General features: G+C 34.1%; 2 protein-coding genes across 4 annotated transcripts in view; both read right to left on the bottom strand.

The window, feature by feature from the left end:
• Positions 1-931: 931 nt before the first annotated feature.
• LOC120344740 (uncharacterized) lies at positions 932-3,117 on the bottom strand. Of its 2 annotated transcripts, none has more exons than XM_039414052.2 (3): positions 2,516-3,117; positions 2,214-2,321; positions 932-1,551 (listed from the first exon to the last, which is right to left on the bottom strand). In XM_039414052.2, the coding sequence occupies exons 1-3, from the start codon at positions 3,026-3,028 to the stop codon at positions 976-978; spliced, it is 1,197 nt and encodes a 398-aa protein (XP_039269986.2). In that variant the 5' UTR covers positions 3,029-3,117; the 3' UTR covers positions 932-975. The 2 variants fall into 2 exon arrangements, with proteins under 2 accessions (XP_039269986.2, XP_077969230.1); XM_078113104.1 differs by having other exon boundaries at positions 1,432-1,790.
• A 5,609-nt stretch (positions 3,118-8,726) lies between these two features.
• LOC120345127 (serine/threonine-protein kinase N2-like) overlaps positions 8,727-15,036 on the bottom strand; it is a 51,770-nt gene continuing 45,460 nt past the window's right edge. For both annotated transcript variants that reach the window (XM_039414537.2, XM_039414535.2), the window contains exons 18-22: positions 14,742-14,881; positions 14,041-14,183; positions 13,355-13,543; positions 12,663-12,722; positions 8,727-11,681 (exon numbers count right to left, since the gene is read on the bottom strand). In XM_039414537.2, the coding sequence (XP_039270471.2) occupies positions 11,538-11,681; positions 12,663-12,722; positions 13,355-13,543; positions 14,041-14,183; positions 14,742-14,881 (676 nt within the window). In that variant the 3' untranslated portion in view covers positions 8,727-11,537. The remainder of the gene's footprint in view (positions 11,682-12,662; positions 12,723-13,354; positions 13,544-14,040; positions 14,184-14,741; positions 14,882-15,036) is intronic.

Genomic DNA, 15,036 nt, shown 5'->3' with positions numbered 1-15,036 from the left:
TTCTAAAGCTATTGTTAAAGCTTAGGGATGCGTCACAGCGTTATTAAAATTTGTTGATTTTGGCAACTCTAACAAAATTGGACAATGAAATCTACATCGACGTACACGAAAGCAGATCAACTAAAGGATTATCCACTGAATCTAAATTAGCATAATTATGCTTCTGTAGCTGGACGTCAATTCTGGTTTAAAGTTACGTTTTGTATAGACTGAAAACTAATATTGCATAAATTGTTCAATTAAATAAGCCTAAAAGCAGATTACACTGCGCATAACTTGGTTAATACTGGAAAGGAGTCTCCCTGAAGTTTACAAATAGTGGAAATTCTGTACAAAATTATGCAAGTAGCGCTCAAAAAATACTTTTATTCAAACCCATTCTGAAATTTTAGTTAAAAACGTGAAATCTTTTTCATTTTTCATTGCTAGTCTATTTATTTTTGAAATAATGCTGAGCATGTAAGGTTTCATAAATATGGTAATATTCGCCCTAATTTTAAATACTCTTCCTTACGGTAATTGATGTTTCTTCGAGGAAAGGCTCCAATATAGCCCTCTAGTTACATTATATCGCCAATTGGCATACTTATGGTGCACGGTGGCATAAGTGACACTGGAAATAGGACTTTTTTATTTTGGGAAACTTCTTAAATGGCTCTTTACTTTTGTACGTCTCTTTGATTTGTTTGTCCAATGGGACCTCCAGAAGTATGCGCACCAAGATGGCGCACAACCTGAACATATTATGTCTGTACCGGTTGGGATTCAGGTTGTGCGACATCTTGGTGTGCATACTTCTGGAGCACCGTCCAATGAATATATGCGACAGAAGCAGACTAACATATCAAACTTTATGTGTCTATCAATAAAATTTATTTCTAAATATCGAATACAAATAAATTTTTATTGATAGAATGGAACTATAAAATAATATAATATAGAGTTGACATATATATATATGTAGAAAATTGCATGCTATGCAAAATATGTAAGTTGAACACCAGCTGCTGAATGATTACAAGATGAATTGTCCATTTTGTGAGTAAGACTTTTAGAATAGTTTGGAAGAAATCCATCTGTTGAAGTCGAGACTGGATTTTCAATTTGGAGTAAATATTCTTTGCGAATATCTGTACCAAGGAATCCAGAAGCACATTGAAATGGCTCGATATTTACATCTGAATTGCTCTGATTGTTCCCCAACCGTTTTCGAATCTGTGTCACTTTGTGCAAATTCTTAGCTATACGGCTTTTTAGCCCTCTTATAGAGTTACGAACATTCCGAATATCTCCTTCTTCTTTGTCCTCCAACAGAAGTAGAAATCTTCGAAATTCATTATTTCGTTCACGTTCTATTTGTATTTTCGTTTGAATTTTGGCCAACAATGACTCCAGTTTAAAGTTGTCCTCCTTTTTCAAACCAGGTCTAAATTTAGCTCGAATGGCTTTCCGAATCCATCGAAATGAATTTTTTGATTTGCCACGATATTTTTTGAATGAAACAATTTCTTCGGAAATTCTATTTCTTTCTTCTTCTAGTTTTATCAAATTCTGATGAAAAATAAAATAAATGATTTTTCTGTAATTGTATTGATCTGAACTATCATTTTGGCAAAATAACTCCTATTTCGGTACATTTTTACTTCTGGTCTGTAGTACAATACTTTGCTAACATCGTATGAGTCGACTTCACTTTTGAATAAAAACTCCCTTTTCTCTTTTTGACTCATCTTTGACAATTCATAGTTAAATTCGTAAATATCTTTTCTATTTGAGAAGATATCGTTCCCCTAAACAAAAATACAAAATTCAATTATAATAGTCTATTTTGTCAGCCAATCAGCAGTTTATTTTTTCACATGCCGAAAATACACATGGTACATACAGAATTAAAAAAAATAAAAAGATGCATTTCAGTGTGAGGTCTATCAATCCATTTAACATTTGATGCGAGGCTAGTTTTTATTCCGAGCTTGGTCTGCTACTTTTTTTTATATATTTAGAAACGTTAACTGCATGGGCGTATGATAAATATTGGCAAATTCCCAAGTGAGCAACAATTTCCCAAGTCGATTTTTTATCATTAATTCTCACTAAGCAAGCTTTCAGATATAAAATTTGCTATTTTATATCATGAATTGGAGACAAGGCAATTAAGAACGTTTACAGCATTTAATCGATCTCGTAACAATCCGTTTTCATTGATTACAAACCTCAACAATAACAGATGCATCAAAGTCTTTGTTTGTTTCCACAGTTTTGGCGCATATTTGAGTACAAAATTGATCACGTGCCTCTTTTCTGGACTTCTTTATATTATTCTGGAAAAATTAAAGAGAAAAATAACGGTTGGGAAGATTAGCAGGAAAAAAGTTTCCGACAAATTAGATTTGTTCAGAAATACCGCTAATACGTCTTAAGCTGATTCAATCTTATATTTTCAAACCTAAGTTCAAAAAACTGCAAACGATAGCAGAAATTATTTTTTTGGAAGGAATAAAATCTCAGAACTCACCTTTATGATATTTTTTCCATATTTTGCAGACACGACATGATTTTTCTTGTGATTGTTGGAATCATTTTTTAAATCAGTGTGACTGACTGAGCAAGAAGCAGTATCATATATTTTATCATCTGGCGTAGGATCGTTACATTCGTCTAAAGCATTGATTGATGAATTTCCGTGGTTGGTCAGAGCAGAATCAGCATTACCTTCATCTTTAATTGCGTTTGATTTTGCCAGATATTCTGGAATAGTTGAAATTTCAACTTCTGAAACAGGATCATTCGCATGTACATTATTTGTACTTTGTATTTGTTTCTCAAGAAGGTTTTTTCCTGGTTGTTTATGATCGGATGATCTGGTCAGTTTGATGGGTGATGGGTGAGGCACACAGTCTCCTTTATCCCTCCCCGATGGTTTATAGAGATGTTGAGGTGTCCCGTTTCCCTTTTGGCTAGTGGTATTTGAATCACCAGCAGCATAGACTTCGTTACATCTTCGTTTACCAACAGATAATTTTTGCATGACTGGTTTTCATCAGCAAAATCACCACTTTCGCCGACAATACTCGCAGATTTACCATTAATTTTATGGCTTACTTGAGCACCTTTCAAATCATCCTGGTTGATGGTACACTCTAAGAAATGTTCGGTAAATTTTACCGTCATTTTAGGGGTAAAAAATTAAAAAATGAGGTCGGTAAAATGATTCACCGACAAATGTCGGTAATAATCACCGACATGGGAGGCGTGGCATTAGTCAATGTTGCGCGCGCACACTGGTTAAGGAGAGCAGCCAATCAGACGCTATATTTCAAACGCGTAATTAATCACGCGCGTTTTTTTGTTGCTTTACTCCTTAATTTGTCCGTTTGATTTGACGAATTCCAGACTTTTGGATTTTGATATTTGGTTGGCCGACAGTCATATCTTGGTCGCTTTTGTAATTACTGCAGTATTGCGTTGGCAGTATTTCTGTAAGCCATCTTGGATTCAATAATGTCAGTGTAGGTGTTGTGTTGTTTAGTGCTGGGTATTAATGTATTGTTCAGTGGGATTATGGCAGTATGGGGCAGTCGGGAAGTAGAGTAAGATCTATCGTTTCAATTACTGAATTAATATATATATATGATAATATGAATACATACTGGCTATAACAGTACAGCAGTATACGGTACTGGTATAAGGTTGATTGGACTAGCTTACATCAGTACATCCGCCACAGCCAGAGCTTGATTCGTATTTCCAAATCTGAATTTTTTTGTCAGTAGACTGGCAAATGTTAAAATGCCGAAACGGCAATACAATATCTGAATATGCCCATTTTACAGCTCTAGACTATGAAATGTTAGCATCTAATTACTGAATCAAGATAAACCTGTAAACCGTCAAAATGATCAACAGCTTTATGATGATCGCAAACTCAGACTACTGGCAGGCTGGACTACAAGAAACACATGAACAGGCAGACAGGGGAGGGGGTGACGTTGCTCTACACCCAGAAACCGTGACTTGAAGAATGTGGCATTAAAAGAAACAGGTATCAATTAATTATATAGGCCTACTCATATAATTATATACTGATTCAGTGACTGAAAATCATCTACAGACAGACAGATTTGTATTTGATTATGATATTTTAAGTTATTGATTCTAGGACTAATTCAGAACAGTTTCATTTGAAAAAGAGCAATTTTAGGCAATTCACATTTAACTGTCATAAAAACACTAGATTTTCTTTTAACTTATGACACTATAAATAGAAAATTAATCAAAACAACATTTATCCACCATATTCTGCATATTTACCAAAACCAATTCTATAAATTTTGTTGAATTTCTCTTTTGAATAAGACCGAATTTGAACATATTACATATAATGATGGTGGGGAATGAATACAATCCTTTTTAACAGTGTTTTCTTTTTAGAAACTGAAGAATTTGATTATGCAGGCATGAACAAATTGTCTGCCCCAACTCTGAACTATGAAAATGTCAATGTCTAAGGCTTCATAATATTTGAGATTCTTACTAACATGTTATTTCAAGGAAGAAGAATTTGAGGTTAGTTATAATGTTAATTTTAAATTGTTAAAAGAGAAACTTTGTCATCTGCTCTGACAATAAAGTATTAGGAGTGTAATTTTTATTATTTAGGGACTTCTGAATAATTTATTCCATTTCAATACTATTTCAGGTAGCCTACCTCTTCCATCTCATCTACAAAGTTTGGTAATACTGGAAAAGTCTGTATCGATTGATTGCCCACAGATTTTTGTCCTTGAACTCCAAGAGGGAAAGAAAATTTATAGAAAGGTGGGATATTGTAATGAATGCTAGTATATGCAATTGAATAATTTCAGATATTTCCAACTTGCAAAAGAATTAGATTGATTGATTGAATACTACAAAATGTTAAATCTTATTCGAAAATTAAGTAATATTTTTAAATTTTGGAGTTGTTTGGGTAAAACTCTTTGTACATTCCATTTCAGATAACTTGAAGTTATGGAGAAGAAAATACCATGAGTTCCTCAAAGCAAATGGATAATGCAATACAATCAGCATGGGCAACACTAACCCGGAAAGACTCCCCCTCTGCCATAGACTATTCTCTCTTAGAGGCTGTCTATAGAGACTTGTTTAAAGTGACTATGTGAACGGATACCCTGCGAGCATAAACTTCTTCAACGAGAAGTTTCTGTTTACCTCGCATTTCTAACTTTTCACTATACAATTTCTCATTTTTCCAAGTTTTCAATCATTCATTTCACGTTCACTTTTATTTTTTGAATAAACCTTGTTTCATAGAATAGTCTGTGATTTTTACTGATCATATCCTGTAAAATGTAATGCCAGGAGATTTACGGTACTTTTTACCGGGTTCTGAATGTAAATTCACCGAATTTGTAATGTAAATTCACAGGCTAGCGTCGGTAAATATTACTACGCATTGCCGGTGAAAATTACTAGAAAATAATTGTAAGGATTACTAGGAAAATCCTGTAAAATTCACAGGTGTTCAACAGCGATTTTACCGAAAATTCTTGTGATATTTACCTTAAAATCGCATTAAAATTTCACAACTACATTCCAGTAATATGTAATGCCAGGCGATTGCCGGTAAATATTTCTTAGAGTGTATACATATCAATCTCATCAGGAGCTTTTTCTTCTTCTGTAGGACTAAAGATACCTCCAACTGTAGAGAGTCGTTGAGAATGCTCGGTAGAGTTTTTATAAGACAAAGTTGGGTCAATCATTGTCGGTACATCTACAATGTTAAAATGAACTTCATCGACCACCTTGTCAAAAGGCGCTGACGTTGATCCTGTATTGCCAGGAAGCAAATCGTATTCTGATGCAGAAACGAATGGTGACGAATATGTTTCGCTTTTAGTGGGTGGATGAATATTTTCCTCGTCTTGTTGCTGTGCGGGCGAATTGTTTCCTGCAGATTCGGTAGATTCTACGTTGTGGTTCGGGGGTCCATCATCGAGCCTGGATTTGATGCTATTGTTCTTAGATTCATTATTCGGGTCATTACGATTTTTTTCAGAGCGATCCAAACTTCGTATATTCGATGTTCGTATTTTCACATGTTCATTTGCTCGTAGTCTTAGTCCCTTTGAAGCAATGTTGTCATGACGTCTAATTGCCTGACGAATAAATTTTCTAGCTGATTTTTTTATTCGCCAGGTTTTTTGATGTTTTCTGAAGAAATTTTCGGGCTCTCTACATATTACCAAAAGCATTTTTAAAGTTTTAATAAGTCCTTTTCTAATTTTGAGACTCTGTGTGGCCACAACAGTTTGTCCCAGCAATTTGACAATAAAAGAGATCGAGCATTTATCATGGCGAAGTACTGCGGTTAGAAGCCTCGCCATCTTTTCAGTTACAGGAAATGTTATGATCAGCCAATAGCCAATAGCCGAAATAGCCAATTCATGGGCTCCATGAACAAATTATGCAGAATTCCACCAATGTCCTTACCATGCACAGGATTGTCCAGTATGTAAGCGTCATGAGGAATGTCGATGCATGTCAAAAATAATCCCGCTCCATGATACAGATTGTCTTCTTTTCTCTGATAGTCAACTTCGGTGAAGATTAATACTTCAGACAAAAAATTTACTAATGCCAGCAAAACTTGTAACGCACTGATGAAGTGCTTGATTCGGTTGCGCAAAATCGCGTGTAAAAACACGATAATGGGTGACCTTTTGACCTGTTGATACAAGTCGAAGTCGCGTAAATGATAAATTTGCCATTTTTGTAAATTTGCAAAATTAACATTGCTCTAAGTACGATTGTTGGCTAATAAATAAAATAATTGTGACGTCACAAATTAAGTTATTTCATGTCCTAGCTAACCACACTCAAATAACGTAAAATATTTCAATATTAGCTAAATTCAAATGTACTGGCGACAAAAGTTAAAATATTTTGCCTAAAACATCATCGAAGATATACAAGTATTTTTATATTGCGATTTAATTGTTTCGAAACTATGTTTTTTTTAATCCTGGTTATTCGCTTGATGGTCGCAGTTTCGCGATGACTTCGGCATGCTCTTATGAGAATATCAACAATCAATACAACTCATGACCTTAAAGTTTTGCAGAAGAGAATGATAAGTTAATCTTTCTCATGAATAGAATTGAAATCGAATGTTTCTTTTTTTTTTAGATTGATTAAAACCACGTTTATTCATTAGCGAAAATTGTTGCCATGGTATGGCCCACGATCCAAAGTAATTTGCTACCCCTACCGCAGAGACCAAAGCATGGAATTATAGTTTTCATTGCCTTGTTGCATATATGTTGTGCAAATTTAGCTTGCAATCAGCGATGTGTAGTAGTCAAGCGTTATGTTATTCTCATCGCGTGTAAAAACAATTTCATTTGACATTGAAGAAATTCGAAATACAATTTGGTTTGCGCTCTCACTTGCTTAATTAACATGAGCTTGGTCGCATTCGACCATTTTGCATGCGTTTAATCTTATAGACAGTGAATACAGAAACAGAAGGCTAATATTTCAGAACTTGACTGTGGTTGGATGTGAAATTTGATAATGGATTTCCCATAAAAGACTGCTTGCACAGCGCAAGTTTTACAAAGCACATAGATTTTTATTAATACTAATCGCTCTGAAGTTGGAACGACAGGGCATGGAATGTTCTTGTTCTATTTTACTCCATTTGTTGTTGATATGAAGTTAGGCTGCTTTTGATATTGTTCTTGTCACATATTGTGCACCGCTTGCTGCACTCTCGGTATTTTTTGTATACAATATAGTAGAAATTGTGTGTCCAAACTCCACATCCACAACCATGTTTTTACGCTCGAATTATCTGTTTGTTTTGTGAACTAGTATTTCTTTTTAATTTTCTATAATACGTTGTTCGCTGCTTAAGGTAAGTATAAGCACTTTTTAAATCTTTCTAGATTTTGCCTGCTTTATGTTTGTTTTGTCTGTATTACTTCTTTGTTCTGATGTCACGGAATAGACTTACATATTTACTCTTATTGTAGTTCAACGAGAGCATGGATTGATGGTTACCGTGGATTCCAATACTCTTAACAACTCATGTGTTAATAGCGCATGTTATTTGAGTGGAACAAGGTCGCAGCCCTCGCTCTAGAAATGCTCAATCTGTATTATTACTAATTTGGTATCATCCCCATATACTTCAATTGTGTACATCAATTTCTAACTGGAATGATTTGCTCGTTCAATATTGCGGTACATGAATTTTTGGCAACATAGATATTATGCGATTATCGACTTCATTCAGTATGAGCACAGGCTGGAGATATTCCGGCAAGTGCGTTTGAAGAGGGAGAAAAATCATATTTATGCTTCGGGTGATTCTAGTTTGATACAATGGTACTAACTATAGCATTTAATTTGGCGACAAATAAATTTGTATTGATGAAATGGGAATACAACAAGTACGTCGAAAATTTATTTGAACATTATCGCAATTTTATATTATAACCGTTTTACCTCCAAATATGCGTTCCGATTGTGTTTATTCTCTTTACTTTCCAACAGAAGTTTCAAACTTTTTGGTTTTTGGCTGGCGCCCAAACAACAGAGCCTAACCCACATATAACATGGCGCAAAACGTGGGCGGCCAATACTTCCATTATGTCTTCATGTAAGTATAGTTTAAACTTTAACACCCCACCACTACCTGCAATAAAGTCACAAAATGGTTCAATTTCAAATAGTTGGTGTTAATATTCGATGTGTGCGTTAATATAGAAACGACAGTTAAATCGAATCACACATAACATACGGCAATAAACAAAAAAGAAAAGATACGAGCAATCAATATCATTAGCAAAAAAAAACAGTTTAGAAACATTTGAAACCAGGTTTTAGATCGAAACTGGGCAATGGAATAATAGCTCTATCATTACCTCATGTTATTTCAGTATTTAACAATAGCTAAGAATGATTATTTCGCTGAGTTATAATTGGAATTATCTACCCAAATAGCACATGAGCTATAAAAAACTATTCTTACTTATTCTGAGTAGTCACACACATCATATAAGTCGTTATTCATCACAGGTTATTTTAGAGTGATGCTACTAGAGCGATGCTACTTTTAATTTTGAACTAATTACCAGAGAAATATTTTTTAAAAAGCAAAAGTAGCAAACTTTGCTTGACAATTTTGTGAATTTTCTCAAAATCATCAAAAATTTACAAATCGGTTTGCAGCAATACTGTTTGCATCAACATATTGCTAGTCACTCATTTTATACGTCTTGCAAGATATCGAAGATGTTATTCTATTCTAAAATGTAGAATTTTGGCACAGCAGGGTATTGATAAGCCACATTTTGATATATCAACAACACAATGATCGGTAGATGTGTTCACAAAAATATCTTGAAAAAATATATAGAAAGATCAGTTTATTTTTGCACAAAATTATTAAAAATATACTTGTGCATTTACATATAAAAGACACTTTTCCATATATTTTTCATGCAGAATAATTCACAATAAAGAACCAGATTTGCCAGTATCATACTAATACTAACAACAGATTCATATTAAACGAAACAGGAAACATATAATTGGTTGGTAAAAAAACTTTTTTTTAGTAATAGAGTGATTTCTGGTGACTGAATCACATACAACCCTAAAGTGGCGTTCGATAAAATTCTTCAATGAACATTGCAGCGTTCGATAAAATTCTTCAATGAACATTGCAGCAAAACAATCAGAATCTTGACCTAATATAAGGTAAATATCTAAGAGTAAATATTAATAGAAATAAAATGAAAAATCATTATACGTCTGGCCCATGATTGTTGTGCAATAAAAATCTGGGCGTGAGAGGAAAGTCAAGCTCTATAAGATACAATTCTAGAATAACGTTTTGTAAATTGTATCACAATCCATATAGAAAGCATTCTCAATGAAAGCACTAAATCAGGGGTGTGCAACAGGCGGCCCGCGGGCCACAATTCGGGCCACCAAGCCATTTAGTGTGGTCCTTGTTAACAATCAGATTTTTTCCCATCAGGCATAAAATCCTAATCCGACAGTTTATGCTACAACTTCTGTCACACGTGTCAAAGTGCCCAAGTGAATTAAACAAAATTTTGCATTGTGAGAATATTTTAATTACTGTGTACATGAAAAAACTAAATTTTTTGTGTGGTCCAGCTAGATGTCTAAAATTGGCTGTGTGGCTCACCGACAAAAAAAAATGTTGCACACCCCTGCTCTAAATTATCGTAATATTCCAAGTTATTCTACACAGAATTATTTTCATAAAGTATAAAGTTGAATTGATATTTGGCTGAATACATACATGTTTAAGAATGATAATTTAAATATATATTTATTTATATATAGTGAGACAGATATAGCAAATGTACCACTGCACCTTTATTAAATTATATATGCTTGACAATTTGTCGGAAGGACACGATTGGGCTATTTTTTCCAGTATTGGTCAAAGATAAATGCTTTTTCTCATTATATCTTAGTCAAACTCGGTGTAATATACTTGTAAAAACACTGATTAATATTAGATAGCTTCTGCTGGAACTGCGATTCAATATCATAATATTTTACCTAAATCTAATGAATTGAACTTGTGAGTTTGAATGTTGAAACGAAAATTTGTAACAGAACATTAGGTCAATTCACATAAAAAAAAGAAATAATAAGAGGCGGCCAATAGATTGGAAACTACTGCAATATACCTATGTATTATTTTAGCAACACCGGATTAGAAATTTAAGAATTAATTCCATAAAAATTTAAAAAAAAAATGGATACTGAATTGAAGTTATCGTGCCAAACCTTTTCAAGCATTACAATATATCCGCCACATGAAATTTACATAATCTATTGTTCCAGTTAAGAAGATATACTACAATTCTACAAAATTGACTAATGTATGCTATATCCCACGGAACAATCAACATAACCCATATAAACAAAAATTGTAAAGAAAGAAAGTTGAACTTAAATCATTTGCCTTCAAGTTGATTGAGGGATTATGAAAATTTGGAACATACGGTATGTTACCAATTTGATTTAATTTTTACACAAAATAAAGAAAATATGTTTATTACTAAGTGCTTGGCCGATTTCCGATAAGTTTGACCTAAGATACCCAAACACATAGAAATGTAATGTAAAGTAGCTAATAGATGTACCAAGCCCACAATTCATGACTCAGTATTAAACACTTTTAAACCTAAAGGGATCAGGGATAATTTATAACCCACCAAATTACCGATTATTATCAAAACTAGTTTTCGTCTAAACTATTTATTGTTTCATGAAGTTCTCAGTCAAAGTTTGAAAAGAGCATGTGGAAAACATTTCAGAATGCCTTACGTGTCAGTGTATCACAGATTTATGCAACTTCTAAGTCAGTTATCAATACATTATTATAAGATATACTGCACTGCAAACATAGGCGAAGGGAAACGGCAGTGTTGTCTTAGACTATTCAACAGTCATTCTATATCCAGTGGCAATAGCGGATTTTACCAGTCCGCAGTATAGTCAAAATCAGAAAATTGTGCTTGTTCTCCTCTGCTTAGTGTCCTTTTATTTTCATGTGGTGGTGTAAGAACCGGATCCTCATTTGTAAACTCTTCGTCAAAGTTGCTGACATCAGTAGCAGAACGCTAAAAAAGGATACAAAAAATTTGATGTCTAAAATGTTTTCTAAAGTTGCAGGCCGCAGTGTCTTCACAAAATTCATAATCCCTATAATAAGGTTTGAACGAAATTTCAAATTACTTTCATTCAGAAATTTAAAACGACTGTGCTTTTAATTTCATAAATCAATTCACAACAAGTAATTATGGAATTATTTGCCAAATTTTCATTATACAATTAAGCCATAATATAAATGTAAAATTAATAATTTGATGATGAAAATGAATTTGCAAATTTCACAAAGTTTTTTTCTATGACATTTTTTACACCTTTCACTGGCAGCAAGGCTATGAACAAGCAGCCAAGGGGTTACAACTGGGGTGGGCAACATACGGCCAACGAGATTTTGACCGGCCCGCTGACTGTATTCAACCACACTCTGTGATGTGGTCCGACGCATCATTCCTGAAAGTTGCCGATCGCTCTACTCTCACTGCACTGTCAGTGCGAGCTGGTGAAATAAACAATTGCCTTAGTGAACAAACAATTGCGTTAGCACACTTGTTAAACAAACAATATGAGGTCAAAGCAGAGAGGAGCGTTGTAAACATTCCCCACTGCTGTTATTCTGTTATTAGTTATATTTATATTCTAAATATAAATAGATTTTAGAAATTAGATTTTATATCAAGTTTTATTAACCATGGAATATCCCAAGAAACGTAAAGTTGACAGAGAGTATCGAGCATTTAACAAAGATTGAATACCGAAGTATTTTTTGTAATAATCCGGCTCGCCGAGGACTTCATTTTCCCACATCCGGCCGACTGGAGAAGTTGCTCACCACTGGGTTACAATATTTTTCAAAGGACAGGAGTCTTTTCAGTTTGAACTGGGCGAGTACGAAGTTTGAACCCATCGCCAGGTCATTAATACGATTATACCAGTTGACAGAATCTTGCCATAACAACTATTAATACTTTAATATGACTTTGTCATATACTCACAATAGTCGGTACAAAAGGAGGTTTCAATTTCCTCTGAAAAAGTGTGGTCCAATCGAGTTTCTGAAATAAAATATAAGGTCAGGATATTGTTAACTTAAAGCCAATTTATAAGATAGGATTTCAAGTAGGAAAATGATTCGACAGACTTTGAAATATTTTTTTCTTCATGTCAGGTTGGACAAGGTCATATGAACACTGACTTGCAGAGCAAAAAAATGCTAGTTTTAGAAGAATTTCTGTCATGATAGGAGATACATATCGACTTTGTGTTATGACAAATCTCGGTAGATGCTGGTTGCTATGGAATTCGTAAATAAAGAGCACTACTATTTGGGTACTTCCGTAATATGTGTACCAGGTTAGGGTTGGGCCATAATTCTATTCCAATTTTCCTTAGTTTAGTTCTATTATGAGTTCGGGGACTGTCTGTGTTAGCCAAGTGAATATACCCCCTGCCCATAGGTTTCAATCCCTTTACACAACTTGATGTAAAGTGGGCGAACAAAATTAACTACCACCATATTGGTACGCACAATTCTGGAGCGCCACTATTTGTGTATAATTGTACCCAGAATGTTTCAGTAATTCAGATGCTTTGCACTAAAGTTATGTTCTCTCTAGAATATGTTCCAAATGAACTGGGTTTTGTTTTTGGGTTACGCTGTACTTTGGTAACAAACAGCTGAACTCACTCTAAAAAATGGCTGCTTTTTCACGTCTTCAGCATCTCTCTCACTAGCGCCGAGTCTTCGTTCAGGATTACGTCTGAGTAATCTTCTCATAATACCGATGGCTTCGTTAGATAAAAATCTTGGATATCTGACATCATCGTTAACGATGGAATCAAAAACTTCTTCCTCGTCATCTCCAGGGAATGGAGACTAAACAGTAAAATTTAACTTTCATTTAGAAAACTATTTCAAGCTTTACCATTGGAAAAAAATGAATATAAATATAAATAATTTGAATTAAAAAAGGAAGATTGAATCTACAACTTTGAAAAAGGCAAATAATTGAGTGGTCACAGCATTGTAGATAATAATGTTGTCTGGTTCAAACAATGTTCGCCACCTCAGAGGCAATTAATTGAGTAAACAATGGCGAATCTTTTTCAGAATAAATGTATGGAAACAATAAATAGGAAGACACAATACATACCGGTACTTAAAACCAAGGACAATATGGTATAAAGACAATTCGCTCGGCAATAAAGTAATTTTATACAAGAGCATATTTCCAACAGGCAATCTCTGCATTTCCTATAAGATGAAGAATCGTAGAACATTATGAAGTTTCAGCATTCAATATCAGAAAACACCCAGCTTTCAGATCATTAATTAAAATCGAAGAAAAACCTAACTTATCCAAGTCTACCCACCTCACCAACAAGCATTTCAAATATCAAGACACCTAATCCCCACCAATCAACAGCACGCGTATACGATGTATCAGTTAATACTTCTGGTGCCAAGAACTCGGGTGTTCCACAGAAGGTTCCAGTTCTGTCACCATGACCCATACCTAGAAAAGGATGAATGATTTGCATATTGCTCTATTAACGGATCAAACAAAACTAACTGGACTTATCAAGGTGAACATTATATAAATGAAAAATGGTACTCCAGAAGTTTGTGTACCAATATGGAGGTAACTAATTTTGTTTGCCTATTTTACATCAAGCTGTGTAAAGGGACTGAAACCTATGGGCTGAGGGTATATTCACTTGGCTAACACAGACAGTACAGGAACTCGTAATAGAACTAAAATGAGGAAAAATCGGAATAAAATTATGGACTAACCCTAACCAGGTACACACAATACGAGAGTACATAAAAAATTGTATTGGAGTACATCTTACATAAATAAATGTCGGAAACTTTCCAACTGTTTTTCTATACTAATTCAGCATTTCTGTCTCTGTTATTGGTTTTTAAATCAATGTAATGTCGGTAACTCAATTTTGCTTCTTCACACATTTTTGCTCCGTTTAAAAAGACACCTTTTCAAAGAATTTGTGTCTTGTCACAAATGTTAACAGAAAAAGAACGAAACATCTTTGAAGCCTCACGATTTACCAACCTTCTTTACAAAGTCCGAAATCAGCAATTTTAACAAATCCTTCTTTATCAAGAAGTAAATTATCCAGTTTCAAATCTCTGTAAACTATTTTATTTTCATGAAGATATTGAAGTCCAAGCACAACACAGCCAGTGTAAAACCTAGAAAATATAAAACAAATCAAATTGTAGCACACAAAGTTTGGCTCAGACAGGCTGTGGAAACTTTCATTTTTATACAATATTGATAAAGTGATTAATAGTAACTGTTTCTGTTCAATAAACATACTAGTTCAAAAAATCGCATCGTTTTTAGA

This window comes from Styela clava, chromosome 5 (genome assembly GCF_964204865.1).
Source record: "Styela clava chromosome 5, kaStyClav1.hap1.2, whole genome shotgun sequence".
NCBI classification, from domain to species: Eukaryota; Metazoa; Chordata; class Ascidiacea; order Stolidobranchia; family Styelidae; genus Styela; species Styela clava.
The sequence above is the reverse complement of the archived record's forward strand: the minus strand, read 5'-3'. Positions and strand labels throughout refer to the sequence as shown.